The 16,825-nt window shown below is 54.5% G+C and overlaps 9 protein-coding genes across 9 annotated transcripts; 6 read left to right on the forward strand and 3 right to left on the reverse strand.

Annotated features, from left to right (window-relative positions):
• Nucleotides 1-115: 115 nt before the first annotated feature.
• On the forward strand, nucleotides 116-1,744 carry PV08_10918 (uncharacterized protein; the record flags this gene model as incomplete). Its single annotated transcript, XM_016385230.1, has 3 exons — nucleotides 116-613; nucleotides 733-1,407; nucleotides 1,514-1,744. 3 exons carry the CDS (start codon nucleotides 116-118, stop codon nucleotides 1,742-1,744), a joined length of 1,404 nt encoding a protein of 467 aa, XP_016231832.1.
• A 135-nt stretch (nucleotides 1,745-1,879) lies between these two features.
• Nucleotides 1,880-2,344, reverse strand: PV08_10919 (uncharacterized protein; the record flags this gene model as incomplete). The annotated part of the gene is made up of 1 exon (XM_016385231.1): nucleotides 1,880-2,344. One exon carries the CDS (start codon nucleotides 2,342-2,344, stop codon nucleotides 1,880-1,882), a length of 465 nt encoding a protein of 154 aa, XP_016231833.1.
• A 441-nt stretch (nucleotides 2,345-2,785) lies between these two features.
• On the forward strand, nucleotides 2,786-3,826 carry PV08_10920 (uncharacterized protein; the record flags this gene model as incomplete). Its single annotated transcript, XM_016385232.1, has 2 exons — nucleotides 2,786-3,248; nucleotides 3,339-3,826. 2 exons carry the CDS (start codon nucleotides 2,786-2,788, stop codon nucleotides 3,824-3,826), a joined length of 951 nt encoding a protein of 316 aa, XP_016231834.1.
• Nucleotides 3,827-4,396: 570 nt separating this feature from the next.
• On the forward strand, nucleotides 4,397-5,188 carry PV08_10921 (haloacid dehalogenase, type II; the record flags this gene model as incomplete). The annotated part of the gene is made up of 1 exon (XM_016385233.1): nucleotides 4,397-5,188. The coding sequence occupies one exon, from the start codon at nucleotides 4,397-4,399 to the stop codon at nucleotides 5,186-5,188; it is 792 nt and encodes a 263-aa protein (XP_016231835.1).
• A 27-nt stretch (nucleotides 5,189-5,215) lies between these two features.
• Nucleotides 5,216-6,069, reverse strand: PV08_10922 (uncharacterized protein; the record flags this gene model as incomplete). Its single annotated transcript, XM_016385234.1, has 2 exons — nucleotides 5,216-5,965; nucleotides 6,028-6,069. The coding sequence occupies 2 exons, from the start codon at nucleotides 6,067-6,069 to the stop codon at nucleotides 5,216-5,218; spliced, it is 792 nt and encodes a 263-aa protein (XP_016231836.1).
• A 1,143-nt stretch (nucleotides 6,070-7,212) lies between these two features.
• On the forward strand, nucleotides 7,213-9,481 carry PV08_10923 (uncharacterized protein; the record flags this gene model as incomplete). The annotated part of the gene is made up of 3 exons (XM_016385235.1): nucleotides 7,213-7,467; nucleotides 7,521-9,140; nucleotides 9,188-9,481. 3 exons carry the CDS (start codon nucleotides 7,213-7,215, stop codon nucleotides 9,479-9,481), a joined length of 2,169 nt encoding a protein of 722 aa, XP_016231837.1.
• A 304-nt stretch (nucleotides 9,482-9,785) lies between these two features.
• PV08_10924 (guanine deaminase) lies at nucleotides 9,786-11,174 on the reverse strand (the record flags this gene model as incomplete). The annotated part of the gene is made up of 1 exon (XM_016385236.1): nucleotides 9,786-11,174. One exon carries the CDS (start codon nucleotides 11,172-11,174, stop codon nucleotides 9,786-9,788), a length of 1,389 nt encoding a protein of 462 aa, XP_016231838.1.
• Nucleotides 11,175-12,082: 908 nt separating this feature from the next.
• Nucleotides 12,083-13,710, forward strand: PV08_10925 (uncharacterized protein; the record flags this gene model as incomplete). The annotated part of the gene is made up of 2 exons (XM_016385237.1): nucleotides 12,083-12,360; nucleotides 12,441-13,710. 2 exons carry the CDS (start codon nucleotides 12,083-12,085, stop codon nucleotides 13,708-13,710), a joined length of 1,548 nt encoding a protein of 515 aa, XP_016231839.1.
• A 1,589-nt stretch (nucleotides 13,711-15,299) lies between these two features.
• Nucleotides 15,300-16,818, forward strand: PV08_10926 (uncharacterized protein; the record flags this gene model as incomplete). Its single annotated transcript, XM_016385238.1, has 2 exons — nucleotides 15,300-15,417; nucleotides 15,524-16,818. 2 exons carry the CDS (start codon nucleotides 15,300-15,302, stop codon nucleotides 16,816-16,818), a joined length of 1,413 nt encoding a protein of 470 aa, XP_016231840.1.
• Between the last annotated feature and the right edge of the window lie 7 nt (nucleotides 16,819-16,825).

The raw sequence follows: 16,825 nt of genomic DNA on the forward strand, positions 1-16,825 counted from the left end.
GAGAGTAGCCCACTTCATGCCCCCTCCTGTTTCGATGCGATAACCGTCACAGGCCAAGGAATCTGGCATAGTCAACTGTCTAGCAGAGCGACCTGGTTGACCACTGTACAGTGTAATGGAGAAATCTCAGTCAAGGCCCGAGAAAGGCTCTGGCTCAGGGTCAGGCGCAACATCATGGTCGGTGTACAGTCTCGGAACAGCCATACTCGCGGCCGCCCTGGCCGTATCTGTCTTCAAAGAGCCGTTCGATGTCGACGTTAGAGCAACATTGTCAGATTGGGTGGTGCCAACCTGGACGTCCCTCGTGGACACGGTGAATCCAGTCGATCCCACCGACTACATGGCGCGGGCGAGACGGCTGCTCAAGAGCACGCCCCTGATCGACGGCCACAACGACTTCCCATTCAACCTGAGACAACAGCTACATGGCAAGATCTACGACCATGACTTCCACACCGAGCGCATTGGAAGCCACAGCGACTTTCAGAAGATGAAGGATGGCTTGATGGGCGGGCAGTTCTGGTCTGTCTACGTGCCGTGTCCAGAAGACCTTGTCCCGGGCGTCGACTTGCACGACCCGAACAAGCGTGTGCCGGACCTCAATGAGCCCAGTGTATGCCCCCCCTGCGTGTTCTTTGAACCTGATTCAGTCCTTCCTTTTACTTCACCAAGAAGACTGTTACAGATGGGAAACACGATACTAATTCTGGTGATATTACGGCTCTCACTTAGTGGACGGTCCGCGATACTCTTGAGCAGATCGACATCACGAAACGTCTTGTCGCCCACTACCCGGACCTCTTTGAACTCTGCGTCACCCCTTCGTGTGTCCGCCGAGCGCACAGACGAGGCAGGATCGCAAGTATGATCGGCGTCGAGGGCGGCCATCAGACGGGGAACTCGCTGGGGGCGTTGCGGCTGTTCTTCGAGAGCGGCGTGCGGTACATGACCGTCACGCACAACTGCGACAACGCGTTTGCCACGTCGTGGGTCAGCGTGGACCTGGCAGCCGGCAAAGACGACGGGCTCAGCAAGTTCGGGCAAGACGCCGTGCGGGAAATGAACCGACTGGGCATGTTTGTCGATCTCAGCCACGTCTCGCCGCAGACGATGAGGGACGCAATCAAGGTCGCGAGGGCCCCCGTCATCTTCTCGCACTCGGGAGCGTACAGCGTCAACAAACATCTTCGCAATGTGCCCGACGACGTCCTCGAGACTGTCAAGGAGAACGGCGGAGTGGTCATGATCCCTGCGATCCCGTTCTTTATGAACTGGGAGCACCCCGAGGACGCGACCGTGGAAGACCTCATCGATCACATACACTGGGTCGCCGACAAAGCTGGATGGGAACACGTTGGTCTCGGGTCGGACTTTGATGGCGCCGCCCTCAACGTGAAAGGACTCGAGGTAGGTCACTCCCCGTGTCACCACCCCATGTTGATGTTCTCCTTGCTACAAGAAAAAGCCCAAGCGCTTTGCAGAGCGTACTGACTGCTGAATGAATGATTGGTAGGATACTTCGAAATGGCCAGACCTGATCGCAAGGCTTCTTGCTCGTGGCAACGTTACCGACACCCAGGTCAAGATGCTGCTTGGCGACAATCTGCTGCGTGCGTGGGAACAGGTCGAGCAGACGGCCAAGCAACTGCAGCGGCAGGGCGAGCTACCGTGTGAAGAGACCTGGGAAGGAAGGGCATGGGAACCCGAGAACTTGGATACACCGAGACTGTTTCCTGGCATTTAGAATCTCGATCACACATACGCCCAAGATGATGCCGCATCTGTCAGGGCCGATTGGACCAAGGAGAAAACTTCTCAAGAACGACAAAAGGAATTACTGTCGGGTACATGGGATATGAATCACTTAGGCTTTCGGCCTTCAGAACCGATGTGCAAAAAATCGGTGCGATCGTTGGAGTCGGTTCGTCATCGGGGGCCCAACGATAACGAATGTTCCTATCGGTGGTGGTCGTCCCATCTTTTCATTGAGACCTCCAACTGTCAAGGACCTTGAAATGGATCGTCTATTTTCTGTTTGATTCATCCTCTTTTCCCACAGTATCATCTCTTTTTCCCATGCCACCGCTTTGTCCTTATCGTCGAAGGCCAGAACGACATCACTGGAGTTCTCAGGAAACTCCAAGGTTATGTCTGAGGGAAGTTCCATAGAAACAATGTACTCCGACAACGCGAGTCCGCCAAACTTCCGATTCTCGCTGGAGTTTTCCTTTTGTTTCAGATATTCATAATACTTTCGAGCAGATGCTTTGTGTGAAAAGGAGATGATAATGCGGCATTCTGAGTCCGAGTCTCGCGCGACGTTCAACCTGAGTGGTTGGGTCATTGGGATCAGTTTGACCTCAAGGCTCAAGGGCTATGGAGTGTTATAGTTGAAAAACGAAGGAAGGGTCTGCAACAGCACTGGTCGACTTGAAATAGAGGACCGGCAGGAGGTGAGTCGAACAAATTGAAGCAAAGTCAAAGGTCTGTCGTCCCAGTCATGAGGTGATTATTATCACCCTGGTGAATTTTGTTCATGCTTTGTTCCACTTGTTGGGCGCAAAATGAGAGGTTTTCCTGCCACCGTTCACCTGATGTGGCCAGACCTGCATTTGTGTTCATCCTTCAGCCGGATTGGTGGTGTACAGCTTGCGGAAACGGCAAATGCTGCCCAAGGTCTTTGTGCTCGCCTATAAACTCGCGTCTTATTTCCCCTACGATCCATTTAATATTTGGCCACCTCTGGCAGCTTTTTGAAACCCGAACTTATAGCATACTATGCATTATGTCCCGTCAGGCTAAACGGGAGCCTGATGTAGAAAGCAATACTGGAGGACATGCGGGACAAGATGTCCTCGACTTCGAAGACCCTTCCTGGATAATTGACCACCATCGCCACAATTTGATACAAAAGATCTCTCAACCGGAAAATCCTTGGTTTGAAGTACTCGTCTGCTTTGGGGGAAGACGATCTGCACCAAGCGCCAACGCCCACAACAACCAAAACCACGGTCAGCAGAAGCCTAGTGATGGTCCTCATCTGGAAATAGCTGCAAATAAGCTGCAGCCCACAGGGCCTCCAAACCATGGGCGGCTGGAAGAGAAGGAAGAGAGTTACCGAATAAATCTCTCCGAGTTGCAACGCCTACGTTTGCGACAGCTTCAGCACAGACTAATCCAACACGCAGTCGATCTTCGATACAACGCTCTAGAGCCATCTGGTTGGGCCGAGGACCTGAGACAGTATGGTGAGCCCGACATTACCCACCACTATACAATGGCTTTGCTTTTCCGTCGTCGATATACTGCGTAGGAAACTGATGCCCTTTCCACCATAGTACAAGCACTGCAGGATTACGAGTATATGGGGAAATACATCTGGCCACCCGGAGACCCATTCTACGTTACTGGCGAACGATTTGTTGACCGCTGCATGCTCCAGGTCGCTATGAGAGGCAAGGAGAACGAAGCAGATCCTCTGCATTGGGCAACATCTATGGGCAAGTGGGAGACTGCCGGCATACGTCCAGTGCCCATCGGCGGCACCCGGGACGAGAACTACCGCCAGGGCTGGATCAGGGGCCTCCGACAACGGGTGGGCATGGCCGGAGTAGGCGGCATCTTCCTCATCGTGCCTATGTGGCTGATGGTTTTGCACAACACGCTCTACACGGCGTTGGTGTCCACCACAGTGTTCGTTGTCATATTCGGCCTGTTCATGGCCCTGGTTCTTGACAAGTTGATGGATGTCATGTCGGGCACAGCCGCGTATGCAGCTGTGCTAGTTGTCTTTGTGGGCCTGACTACTACCAAGAACACTTCGTAGAGCAGGCACTAACTACAGTCGTGGACTACAAATGCGATTCCCCAAAGAACAAAGACTCATCAAGATTCTGTTTGCTGACCAAACTCTCTCTTACCAGCTTCGATCTTCCACTCCATAGCTGGTCTGGGTATCCAGACCTACCCGCACCATAGCAATGGACCGATGCAATACCGCGTTCGAAGCTGTCACCTGAATCTCTTCAGATGTTATTAGGTGGCATATTAGGGGCTCAGCCTTATGAACGTCCCTACAATTTAAGTTTTGATGCTTGACTGGGCATATTGAGGGCGGGCTTATAGGTCACATTTTAGGCGTGGCTACCCCCGGCCACTAGCCAGAAAGGCTACTCAGACCAGTGGCCTCTTTAGGTACAATACTTTACCTAACGTTCATTCCCATGTTCTGGTAGACTCTTCGGAAATGCACTAGCCTGGAAAGGCCGAGCCCCGCATTGCGTTCTCGACGAAACAACATGACATCCGAGTATGTCTGTGAGTCTGTCCTCGGTTGAAACCAGGTCAAAGTATTGAAGTATTGAATCGTGCAATTGCCCAACACAGACGTGACAACATGGGCAAGATTGTCGTGGCGTTCGACCTCTACGGCACCTTGCTGTCGACGGAGAGCATTGCAAAGGAGCTAGCATCCCACTTTGGGCAAGAGACGGCCGCGTCGATTGCGACGGTATGGAGAAAGTATCAACTCGAATACACTTGGAGGTTGAACAGCATGAGTACGTATGGCCCGGACTTCCGAAATCCATGCAAAGCGCAAAAGGAGCAACCTGATCATGCTGACGCCGTGTCCGCGAAAGAAAAGTATGACGACTTCTTCAAAGTGACTCGTAACGCGTTGCTGCATGCCTTGGCGGAACACGGTGTCGGGCTCGAAGACCAGGCCCTCGACAAACTGATGCTGGCCTACGATTCCCTGTCGACCTTTCCGGACGTCAATCCGGCCCTGGAGAGACTCAGGGATAACTCCAACGTCGAGTGCGTGGTGTTCTCTAACGGGACCCACGCCATGGTGACAAACTCGGTCAACGGGTCGCAGGATCTCGACTCTTCGGTCCTCAAGGGCACCGTCTCGATCGACGACATCAGAATTTACAAACCCGCCCCAGAGACTTATCATCACCTGGCCCGAAAGACGGGCAAAGAAAACGAGATGGATAAGGTGTGGCTCATCTCGGGCAATCCGTTTGACATCACTGGAGCCCGAACGGTAGGTATGCAAACAGCGTGGGTTGACCGAGCAGGAAACGGCTGGCAGGATAGACTTGGGCTCGGACCAACAGTAGTTGTCAAGAGTCTGGAGGAGGTTGCGGAGGCGGTCGAGAGACATGCCAAAAGCACTGCATAGCATTATAATTAACATTATCTCGATTGGCTACGCCGGATCATCATGATACTCTTCCCTCTGCGACGCGTTGACAGCTTCTCGACTTCTGCGAGCCTTTTCCATGTTCGCCGCCCACAAAGCACTCCCCGCGGCCGAAGTGAGCAAGAAAAACATGCTCAGGACGGGGACCAGCTGAAGGGCCAGTGCAACGGTTCCAAACCAAGTATACTTCAGCTGCCTCCTTTTTATATACTCCGCACGATCCTTCTTGGACAATCCTAGCAGTCGGAAATATCTCCAGTGGTGGAAAGGGCCAGCTCTGTAGCCGGTGAGGAACAAGAAGAGCGGCACACCGACATATGGTATGAAATTGAGTGGGAGGAGTATAACGAACTCGAGGATCTGGCGAAGGCTGAAGGGACTGTAGACGGACGAGACTGTGGGTTTTCCAAGCATCTGCACCGAATTCTGGCCATTCCGATCAAGGACGCGAGCTTCGCCGACAAGATCTGCCAGTCCCTGGTCAATCAATACGGCGTCAAAAATGTCAACGAGTGTTTCGTCGACGAAGAAGGCCTCGAACAGCAATGCCACGATCGCAGAGCCCTCTCCGAGCACGAGGAACGTAGCATTCAGCCATGCGCCACGGCCGTGAAAGATGGCCAGGAACGCCACCTGTGGCAAAAAAGTCCACACAAAGAGGTTGATGTAGATGAAGGCGGAGAGGAGGACGATAGGAACCAGTCGGGCCTTGAAGAGGGGCCAGAGGTAAGAATGTCTGAGGAAATAGTAGATGCCCTGCTCGCGGTCCGCAGCGTGTCAGCCAGTTCCCCAACCTGCCTGTCCTGAACGAATCCTACCTTGAGTGGGTACAACCAGGTAGCATTCACCCAGGCAATCATCTTTACGCATCAACGTCTTGTCGCGTCGCCGTCAGATCATGCGCAGAAGGTCATGATGTTTGGAGCTGTGCGCAGCAGGGCCACTTTACACTTCTTTGCACGGTCCCGCGCCTGGTGCCGCAGCCTTGCACGAGGTGTGGGAAGGTCTGCCGAGGCCCCAGCGATTCATTTTTCAGCCTCGTCCGAATTGCTCACACTTTTCTTCTCCTTCTCTACCAAAACTGAAATTCCTCTGTATTCACTCTGCCAATGCCGCTGCCATTCGGTGGCTCAAATGATTGCTGGAGGGGAAAGCAGAGGATAGAGGAACAAGCATTAGTTGCCGACTTACCCCGGGACCTTTCTGTCGAGCTGCTCTCTGAGTTTGTTTGGTGATGGAGGTTTCGGAAATATTCACGGCTGCACAGACAAAGATATGACGAGGAGTAAGACAACGGGTGGTTATGAGTTGGCCACATCCTGAGACGCCACTCGCAGAGAACTTCACATGGCGTGGACAGCCTGTCTCGTTGTTACTCCAGGACCATGCATCACCAGGGTCGAGTACGCGAGGGAGGGCCGTAAAAGTCGCAAAAGTGGCCGCCTAAGCGAAGTTGGGTGAATCCCCATGGTTCCCTGTTAGTCACATTGGTGCCCGACAATATGGGTGTCTGGGCACCCAAGTGAAGGCACCTGGGTACGGTCCAGGTATCACTAGAGACTCCATAGTGGTGGCGTGCTGCTCGCTGCCTCTGCTGTCGTGGTGAGACAGAGTTACAGCGGCTTTTGGATTGCCGCCCGCTGTCGCCTCTCGTGGTGAACAGCCATCTGCGGTGAACAGCAGTCACTCTTCGGACGGCCTGGTTTCACAGCGTCAGACAGGCGAGAGTGCAGTACCTCGCAGACGGAATCATCACACGTTGAAAATCTCCCTGCACCACACCAACCAGCCACTAGACTTTTCGAATTTTCACGCGACGTGACTCGGCACGACTCGGTCTGCCGGCGACTCTCACTCTCACTCCCTCTCCACCTCCGCCTTTTCTGTTTTCCCCGATATTTCGTAAACCACCTGCGTCTCCCACCTTGTATGTGTCTGCCGATGTTCACCCGTCCGTTTGGGTTGTCGCAGTCTCAGTCCGTGAGATAGAACAAAGCGGGACCATGTCGTCGATCTCGCCCACGGGAGCATATGCGCCCTCACAGGGCCAGGACGCCAGCAACGCGTACAAGTATGAAGACCCTACCGCCTACCAGCTGCAGTCGGCCTTTCCCAACCAGTTCGAGGTCGCGCTGCCGGTGCCGCGCGCAGAGCACGAGCAAGTAGGTCAAGAACCTCCCAGATCCGCAGCCAAGTCGTCCGAACCGAAAGTCCGTCTGCGCAAGGCTTGCGATAGCTGCAGTGTGCGAAAAGTCAAGGTATGGTTGTCGCCTTCATTGTCTCAAACGCAACGGCTCACCGGTGAATCCAGTGCGACGAGTCAGGACCTCCCTGTAAATCATGCGCCGCTCTGGACATCCCCTGCACCTTTGACCGTCCTAGCCGCCGCCGCGGACCACCCAACAGACACGCGGAAGCCATCAAGAGACAGAAACTTGAAGGAGGAAACTATGAGGCTTCGAGAGGCTCTCCTACCCATGATGCTGCCTACAGTCTCGCGGCGCTCTCTGCACCGAGTCTCCTCGCGGCTGAATCGATATGTGATCTTCCGACGTTGAAGGTTCTGCTCGACGACTACTTTCTCTACATACACCCCCTGATACCTCTCCCACACGAACCGACGTTCCGGAGATCCTTCGAGGCTCGAGAAGACCGGACCAACCATACCTTCCTCGCTCTCATCGCTGCCATGGTAGAATGCTTGGTGGCCTCGTTTCCGCGGAGACCACGCCAGTTGTTCACGTCCGACGCAGCGAGGGTGCAATTCCCCAACGCCGGCGTTCTGATTGATCGGTGCCACCAAGTCTTCGTCGAGGCGCGTGGGCTGGGTTACATGGATCGACCCCTGGGTCTCTACGATGCCATTTCCAGTTACTTGACCGCACTCGCAGCGGCTTACACTCTCGATCTACCACGTTTGCGCCTGTACTTGGGAGAATGCACCCTCATTACACGGGAGCTTGGATTTCATCGTCCTGAATTCTACCGGCCACCGCCCACTCCTGGCGGCTCGTATCCACATGCCGAGGCACAGAGGCCGCAAATAGTTGACTATGTGTACCAGGAATCTGGACGTCGACTGTTCTGGTTGCTCTTCGTAGGCGCCATGTCGGCTCGCCAGTTGGATGAAGCGGAAGGTGATCTGCTCATGCCACCGGTATCGCACGCAGAAATGCTGCCGCCGCTTCCGGTCGAGGTAGATGATGAATACATCACGGAAGCCCAGATATTTCCTCAACCTAGAGGCGTCGTGTCAGAAATGGTCGGCTTCAATCTGAACGTTAAGGTCTTCAGAGCTTTTCACTTTCTGGCCGCCCTAGAAATGGCATTCGGGGCAAATACTGTCTACGACTGGGATCGGCAGCGCCAGATCATTCGACGTGCTCTTCAGACCGTCAAAGAAGCGACGCGAGATGCACCGAAAGAGTTGCAACTGAATCCATCCAATGGTTTCGGAGAATGGCCGCCTACTCAGGCGGACATATCTGCGTATTCCCAACTATTCAACGATCGTGAGGGTATCGAGACCGATCCCTCACTCGAGACTGCAAGTACTCGAGGGTCCTTTTCTCTTCCCCCCACGAAAAGAGTAATACAGTTTGAGATTCAGAAGGCCAACATCTACGCTACACAGCTCTCGTCAAGATCGTATCTGGTAGAGCGGTTCTGGAATCTCTACGAGATCATCGAGCGTGACAAGATAAGCTTTCCGACAGACAAATCCATCGCCAGTTCCTCGCCGACTGCCGGTATCGTCATGACCGGAATGGAGCATGGGTACCGGCAAGTCGCTGGAAGAACCCCCAGCGATAGCTTGATGGATGCCGGGGAACAAATGATGGCAGTTGAACGGGAAGACATTGTGAGAGACATGGCTTTGCTCCTGAAGAGCATCAACCAAGTCAACATGGAGCCAAATGGCATGAGTATTGTAAGTCGGGACATCTTCGGCCCAGCTGTGACTAACATCGATTCCAGTGCAACAAGATCCGGACGGTTGCTTCCACCTTGCTCGAAACGAAGCGTGCTCGCATGAGCTCCATGCCCACGTTAGATTCCGAAAGCGTCAATAGTTACCTCCATGACTTCCTTGAGATCCTCTCCAAACTCGAAAGATTGGGTCCGTCCCGGTTTCGAGGCGTGGCTGATAACAACTCTGGTGGCCTCTTACGAACGCCAGAGGAGATCGAAGAGGAAGAATTGGTGCATTGGGCAAGTTTGAAGGAAAGACAGGAACAATTTGTTCGAGCAAGTGGTGTGAGTTCCTGGTAGTGGAAAAACCGTGCTTTCAAGAGAGACGACGATTATTGAGCGTGGTTTGGATGGCAGACCAGGCTGGCTTTCATGTATGACTGCAGCGCATTCCTCACTGTTTGAGCAGGTACTGAGCTGGATACCTCTGCTCGGTCTACGATTCAATGGCGTTACTCACCATTCATGTATGGCATCATTTTTATTCCCGACCAGAACTGTGCTCTTCGAGAAAATTTGGACTTCCGGGCCTGGCGAGACCCGAAAAGACAAGCGCACGATGATTGATAGTTGCGAGCGCGCTTCACCCAATGTCGGCTATCTCTCACTGTTTTGACTTCTTGATCGATCTTCCCATCACAAAGACTTTGGCGATATTTCGATCATCTCCTGTCATCAAAAACTTTTCAAAAATGTCCGCGACCGAATCGTCCTCTTCAACGAGTGAGCTTTGCCCATCGTCCAACAAGGTGGTAACCTCGAGAGCATCAAAATCCTTCCCGGTCTCAAATGTCCCAATCTTATCCGCTAGACAGCACACCTTGGCGCCGCCCAAGGTGGCCAAGTAGAAGCACTCCCAGAGTGTCAAGCGTTGCTCTTTGCCGTCTGTCATCAGCTCGCGACCCAGGCTGATGATGAATGCTTGTCGACTGGCGTCAAGGATACTGCTGCTGAAGCCCCCTCCAGAATCTGTGCCCAACCCGACCTTTATGCCCATGTCGAGATACCGTCTGATCGGCGCAGCGCCCCATTCACCTCCTGTGGTGTTGCTTACGGGACAATGCGCCACCCCGACGTCGCAGGCTTTGATCCGGCCGATCTCGTAATCATCTGGATAGATGCAGTGAGCCATGATTGTGCGATTGTTGAAGAGCCCAAAATGCTCGTAAAGATCGGCCTCATTCTCGAACTGGGGGAACAACTCTTTGGTCACTGCCACTTCTTGTTTCGCCTCATTGAAGTGGGTTTGGATCATCATATCCCGATGCTTGCTTGCAATGTCGCCTATTCCCGCCAGTAGCTCTTCATCACAGCAGATTGCAAAACGAGGAGTCAAGATCGGCTGGACCAGCAGCCCGGACGGGTCTATGCTCTTCACATGTGCAATGAAGTCCTCGGTCACTTCGAGTGACTCCTTGTTGGTCTTGTCGCGGTAGAAGTCCGGAGCATTCCGTACCATGCAGCACTTGCCCACCAGTGCCCGCTGGCCCTTTTCCAGGCACGTATCTGCAAGAATCTTGGTGGCCTCGCCGTGCAGGCTGCCATAGTACGCCGCTGTGGTCACGCCTTGCTTGATGAAGCCATCGACACAGCTGGCATAAGTCTGGCGAGCATATTCGGGATCCTCAAACTTGGCTTCGTGGGGGAACGTGACCTTGTTCAACCAGTCCATGATCAGGAGTCCCCGGCCCATGCCTCTTTGCGTCCATTGTGGAGCGTGGTTGTGCGTGTCGACAAAGCCTGGTATCAGAAACTCACCTCGCGTGAGGAATCGGACAGGCGAATCGGACAAGTTGGGCAAGCCGGGGAGAAACCTCAGCAGCTTCTTCACGTCGGGCGCCGGTACATTACGACGCAAGAAGACAATCTTCCCCTGCTGGGAGACCACAAGAAGGCCGTTGAGGATGATGTCGACTTCCTTGGGGCTGATGGAGTGGATAAAGGTGCCATGGAAGATCAATGGCGTCGTCCAGGATGTGGGAGAAGAAGACATGGCGTGGCGGATCAAAGTGGCCGCTGCTTGGTGAACGATTTCCGATTTCTTCTTTGTTCTGTGTCCAGTGTCCAATCTCCCAAGAGCCTAGGTACTGATAACTCTAATCCAAACGATCTTCAGTTTTTCGTACGGAGTTCAGAGCAACTGTTCCAGGCCTGAGGTAGCCCCGTATCTGGAACGGAGGTGCCCAATACCCCATGTCTCTTTATCTGCTCCTCTTTGCGGATCTGATATCGGGTATCCATCTTATTGGATCCGAACACAGAGACACCCTATACCGTATCAGAGGCCACGTCACGGCGATAAGCTAGTATACAAGGTCCCTTGGCTGCATGGCGACCATGGCTCTATAGCAGACGACCTGCCACCCCCCGAACTGGTCATAACGGAAGTACCCAATGGATTCCCGCCGAGTCTTGATAGCGGAAGCCCATCCAAAGCCTCCTCGGATTGATCTATTGCCGAAACTGTGCACTGTTTCCGCAACCTTGGCCGGCGTTATGCTTTTTTTATGTGATGCTTGTGGATGCTTGTCTAAAGCCTGGGCTTATCACTTTGCCTTGGCCAGACCACGGGCGGTATACCCTCTTTGGCGAGGACTATACCTGCGTAGCGCAACAGGACTTTATCAGTGGGCGCATTCCGATAGCAAAATGGTTCTGACCAGCACAGCAGGCGAGACCGTCGGCCGAAGATCAAGACCAAGGTGAAGCAGCCGATATAAGATAGGTACGATACGCTCAAGGTGCGGCACTTCCCCCCTTGTCGCTCTCCGTCTTTGCCTCGCGTACCAGTCAAGGTCATCTTCCCTCCCACCCACTGCACTTCGCCTGCGGCGCTCTCTCCCCCCTCTCCCTCTTCTTCGTTAGCCTCCCTGTGCGGAAAGTCGTTTTGCCTCTGCGGTCATGGCGGACTACAACACCGATCCCGAGAAAAATGAGTCGCATGTCTTCGCCCAGGCGACCACGGACGCCCAGGGCAAAACGATCGACAAGCATCGCGTTACGGACAAGGTCGACGATCTTAAAGAAGTCGAGGCCTCGAAAGGATGGTTCGCCAGTGTGCTCAAATATGCCAGTTTCCTTCGTGCCGAGGAGCGTGGTATCGAGAGAGTAAGGGAGGATGATCGAGTCCTACAGTCAGTCTTTGACGGCTTCACAATGTGGGCATCGGCCAATTTCAAGTGAGTCTGATCATTTCGTTTCGATTGAATCTTTCTCCCTGGTCGTCCACAACGAGACTGATTGCCGGAAAACGCGTCAGTCCGGCCACCTTTGCCACCGGCGTTCTAGGCCCGATTTTTGGGCTGGGGTTTTGGGACTCGTTTGCAGTCATCGTCCTCGTCAACTTCTTCGCGTCCATCATCCCCGGACTGTTTGGGTGCTTCGGGCCCATGACCGGTCTGAGAATGATGTCTGTCGGCCGTTATGCGTTTGGCATTTGGGGGATGCGAGCCCTCATTGTTTTGAACATATGCGCTATGGTCGGTTGGTCCAGCGTCAACGCTATTGCCGGGGCCCAAGTCTTCAACGAGCTGTCAGATGGCAATTGCCCGTTGTGGGCGGGGAACCTGATCATCGGGATCTGCACGGCCATCATCTCATTCTTTGGCTATTTCGCGGTACACGCCTTTGAGCGCTGGTGCTGGGTCCCACAGGTCCTCATCTTCATCTTCCTGGCTGGCTTCGGCGCCAAGCACTTCGACGCCGGCGCGCTGCCCATGGGCTCAGGCTCCGCCGAGGCCCGAAGCGTCATGTCCTTCGTCGCGGTGTTGTACGGCTTTGTGGCGGGGTGGGCGCAGAGCGCTGCCGACTACAACGTGCGAATGCCCGTCAACACGAACAAACGCAAGCTCATCCTGTCGATTTGGGCCGGCAACTTCTTGGGCTGCGCGATCCCCGAGATCCTTGGGGCGGCTTACATGACGGCCGTCGCGGCAGACCCCAAATTCGCAGACGCCTACGACAATCGTGGCATCGGAGGTCTGATGGGCGAAGGTCTCCGTCCCCTGCATGGGTTCGGCAAGTTTCTCCTTGTCCTCTCAGCCATGTCCATCATCGGGTGCAACCTGGTCAACAACTACAGTCTGGCATTCACGTGCCAAAACTTCCACCCCGTACTCATGAAAGTCCCGCGTATTGTCTGGAACGTTGTTGGCTCGGCCGTCTTCATTGCGATTGCCATTGCGGCAGAGAATTCTTTTGCCGAGGTCCTTCAATCCTTCTTGGATATCATCGGATACTTCCTGACAACGTTCTTGTCCTGCGTCGCAATCGAGTACTTCTACTTCAGGAAGCGACAATTCCCGCTTGAGGATTGGAACAACATGAAGGTCATACCCTACGGAATAGCGGGCTTCTTGGCCGTCGGCATGGGATTTGTCGGAGCTATACTGTCCATGCATCAGACTTGGTACGTTGGCGTAGTGGCCAAAAAGGCCGGCACCGAACTAGGGTGGATTTTCAGCGGTGTTTTCGCAACAGTTACCTTTGTACCTGTGAGATACCTAGAGATGAAGTATACAGGGCGATAGCTAGACGTACCATGTTTGGTAGGCCGTAAGAATATGAAAAGGTCGACAAGACAACGCTGCAAGGCACGACTTCTACCGTACAGAGTAAAGGCCGTTGAGACGTGAGACGAGTTGCCTTTGTGATTAGCCAGCCATGCTATCAGTTCAAAAAGGACTTGAATTATCACACCGGCTCTCTGGAACTTCCACGTCCCCCTCCCATAGTCAGATAGATGTCTATGTCAGATGGCAGGAGTGGAAGATTGCTCCATGACTGGAGTCTTACTTCTGCTCAGTAACACTGCATCATCATCATCATCAACACCACCACAGCCTCAGTCGTATCCGCACTCACTGATCCAGAACAAGCGGACGGCAACAGTGTCCATTCCCTGTTTCCCATTCCTCGGTACCTCGTCCGTCGACATGAATGAGCCATAGAGAGCGCCAGAGGTGGAGTGCCTCATCGTCCCATTCGTGCAGTGCGTGCACTCGTACGGAGTACTTAGAGAAGCATCGACACCGGGGCATCAACCATATTCCCTGAATGGTCAGAGGTACAAGGACCACGCAAGGATGATCAACATACGCCGACAGGTTTAGCTCCGGATGAGTTCGACCAAACGAGGCACGCTAATATCAACGTCATGATGAAACGTACCTAAACAACGAGGCAGCGGATGCCCTGCTCGGCGGTCAGTCTTCGTCGCCAGGTTCGCACACTGTCACTGTCGACAGGAGGCCGCCAGCCCGATGAGGGTCCTCCCGTGCAAGAGCAGGGAAGACCATTTGTCGTTTCTACATAGTGGCAACAGCGATCACTTTCACATCCCAGTGCATAGCGACGGTCCAAGCGAAACGAGCAAACTGTTCAATCATCGAATAAGCAGCTGTTGCGAGCAGATTCATACCAACCTGGAAGAGATTCGATAACAGGTTCTCCCATTTGACCCGCACGAGTCACGTCCACAGAGCCCGTTCTTTGACAAACAAGGGAAACGAAGCTACGTCACGAAACCTTGTTTCAGAGCCCCTTCCGGCGTTGAAGCTGTGAGCCAGATGAATGACTGGCAGCCAATCCTCCCGACGGCGAACGGGGGGATGGGAAAAGCCTCTCGTCAAATTTAGCTCGACCGGGGGCCCGAGCTTTGTTTCAGGCACTTCCGACCCACGATTCGCTGCGGCGCACAAGGTCCGCCTTCGCCACAGAGAACTCGGAAGTTTTTGCAAGGGGACTTTGATAAATTAGCTTTTCCAGAAATCCAATATTTACCTACCGGACACGGGAGGAGTACGTGGTGCACCCCGGGAGTTGCTGCTACTGTGGTGGGCCCTCCATCATGAAGCGCCGCAACCGGCTCGACCTTTCATGGGCCGTTTGAAATGGCCCATTCCAGGTTTGTTGTATGATGGGCTCAGATATACGGAGTACCAAAAGCCTTTTACGGTCGCTATTTACGGGAAAGGAGGGAAAACAGGACACTCGTACCGCGACTGAACTGACCATGGAACAAATTCTTTTTATCGTCTCGACGTAAAAAATTTGTACCCGGGGAAGAGGCAGAAATATCTGAGGGCCACAAGAACATTGCCCTGATCAAGACCACAAAATGGCATTCCAAACGAACTTGTCCCTCATCAACTTGACACCTTACGACTGGACCGGATACACTCTTGCAGAAACCACAGGGCTCATAGAATGGGACTTTCCGAAGACTTTGGCATCCGGTAAGTAAGATGAAGTGAATGTTTTGTATTTGGGATGGTTATATATGTGCGGATATGTGTACGCTTGCACGGAGCTGACTGACATCGACCATCTGTGACGTTCCAGGCGACACGTACCAGGCGTCCATAGTCATCGACACCTCCCACGGCAGCAACCCAACACAAGCGAAAGCCGACTGGCCGTTTTCCTGGATCGACCAGGCCCACCCGGTGGCTGATCTCAAGATCTCCGTGTCTGGCGACGACGGAGACGGGGCAGACTACTCTTACGCCATCGACGCGACGCTGGAGCAGTTCGGCACGCAACGCAACCCCAAGGGCTCGACGATCAGCATCCCCCTGTACGAGGACGCATGGTCCCCGTTCCTGCTCGTGGGCGACAACGGCAGCCTCGCGGGCAACAACCCCCCTCTCGACTGGATGGAGCAGAACCTGGGGCTCATCGGGTGCCTGACGCTGCAGGACATTGTGCTTCCCGGGTCGCACGACTCGGGCATGTCGCAGATCAACTACGCGCACGGCGGCACGGCGGACAACAGCCAGACGCAGACGCTGTCGGTGCTGGGCCAGCTCGAGGCCGGGGTCCGGTACTTCGACGTGCGGCCCAGCATCTCGCACGGGCAGTTCTACACGGGCCACTACACCGACGAGCTCGGGGCGAACGGCGAGTCCATGGCCGACATCGTCAGCGACGTCAACGCCTTCACGGGCCGGGGGTTCAACGAGCTCGTGGTGCTCGAACTCAGCCACAGCCTCGACACGGACAGCGGCTACGGCGCCTTCAGCGACGCCCAGTACCGCGACCTCCTCACCCAGCTCTCCCGGGGGCTCGAGCACCTGTACACGGGCCACGCGTCGGACGTGCTCACGACGGTGAGGCTGAGCGACTTCATCTCGTCGAGCCCCGCCGTCGTGGTGGTCTGCGACGAGCGCGACAAGTCCTGGCTTTCCGCCAACGGGTTCCTGGGCAAAGGCTTCTACGGGTCCGGCCAGATGCCCGTGTACAACAGCTACGCCGACACCACGGAGCTCGACACCATGAGGCAGGACCAGTGGGCCAAGTTCAGCGCCCAGGCCAAGAACCCCGACACGCCCGACCAGTTGTTCCTCTTGAGCTGGACCTTCACGCAGGACGTGCTGGGCGCCATCGGTATCGGCCTCGGCATCGGTGCCGACGGTGGTGCCGATGGTACGTCGATCCGCGACTCTGCCGCCTACTTTAACGGCTTCCTCGCCCAGACCGGGGGCGCCGTGCCGTACACGGGCCCGTTGGAATGGGCGAAGAAGGCCGGAAAGCCGCCCAACATCATCATGATCGACAACGTGCCGACGGATAATAGGTTCCTTGCGACCTTGTGTCTGGGCATGACGAGGTGGTTCAATCGCGACGAAAAGTGTTGAACACTGT

Source organism: Exophiala spinifera, assembly GCF_000836115.1.
Source record: "Exophiala spinifera strain CBS 89968 unplaced genomic scaffold supercont1.8, whole genome shotgun sequence".
Lineage (NCBI taxonomy): Eukaryota > Fungi > Ascomycota > Eurotiomycetes > Chaetothyriales > Herpotrichiellaceae > Exophiala > Exophiala spinifera.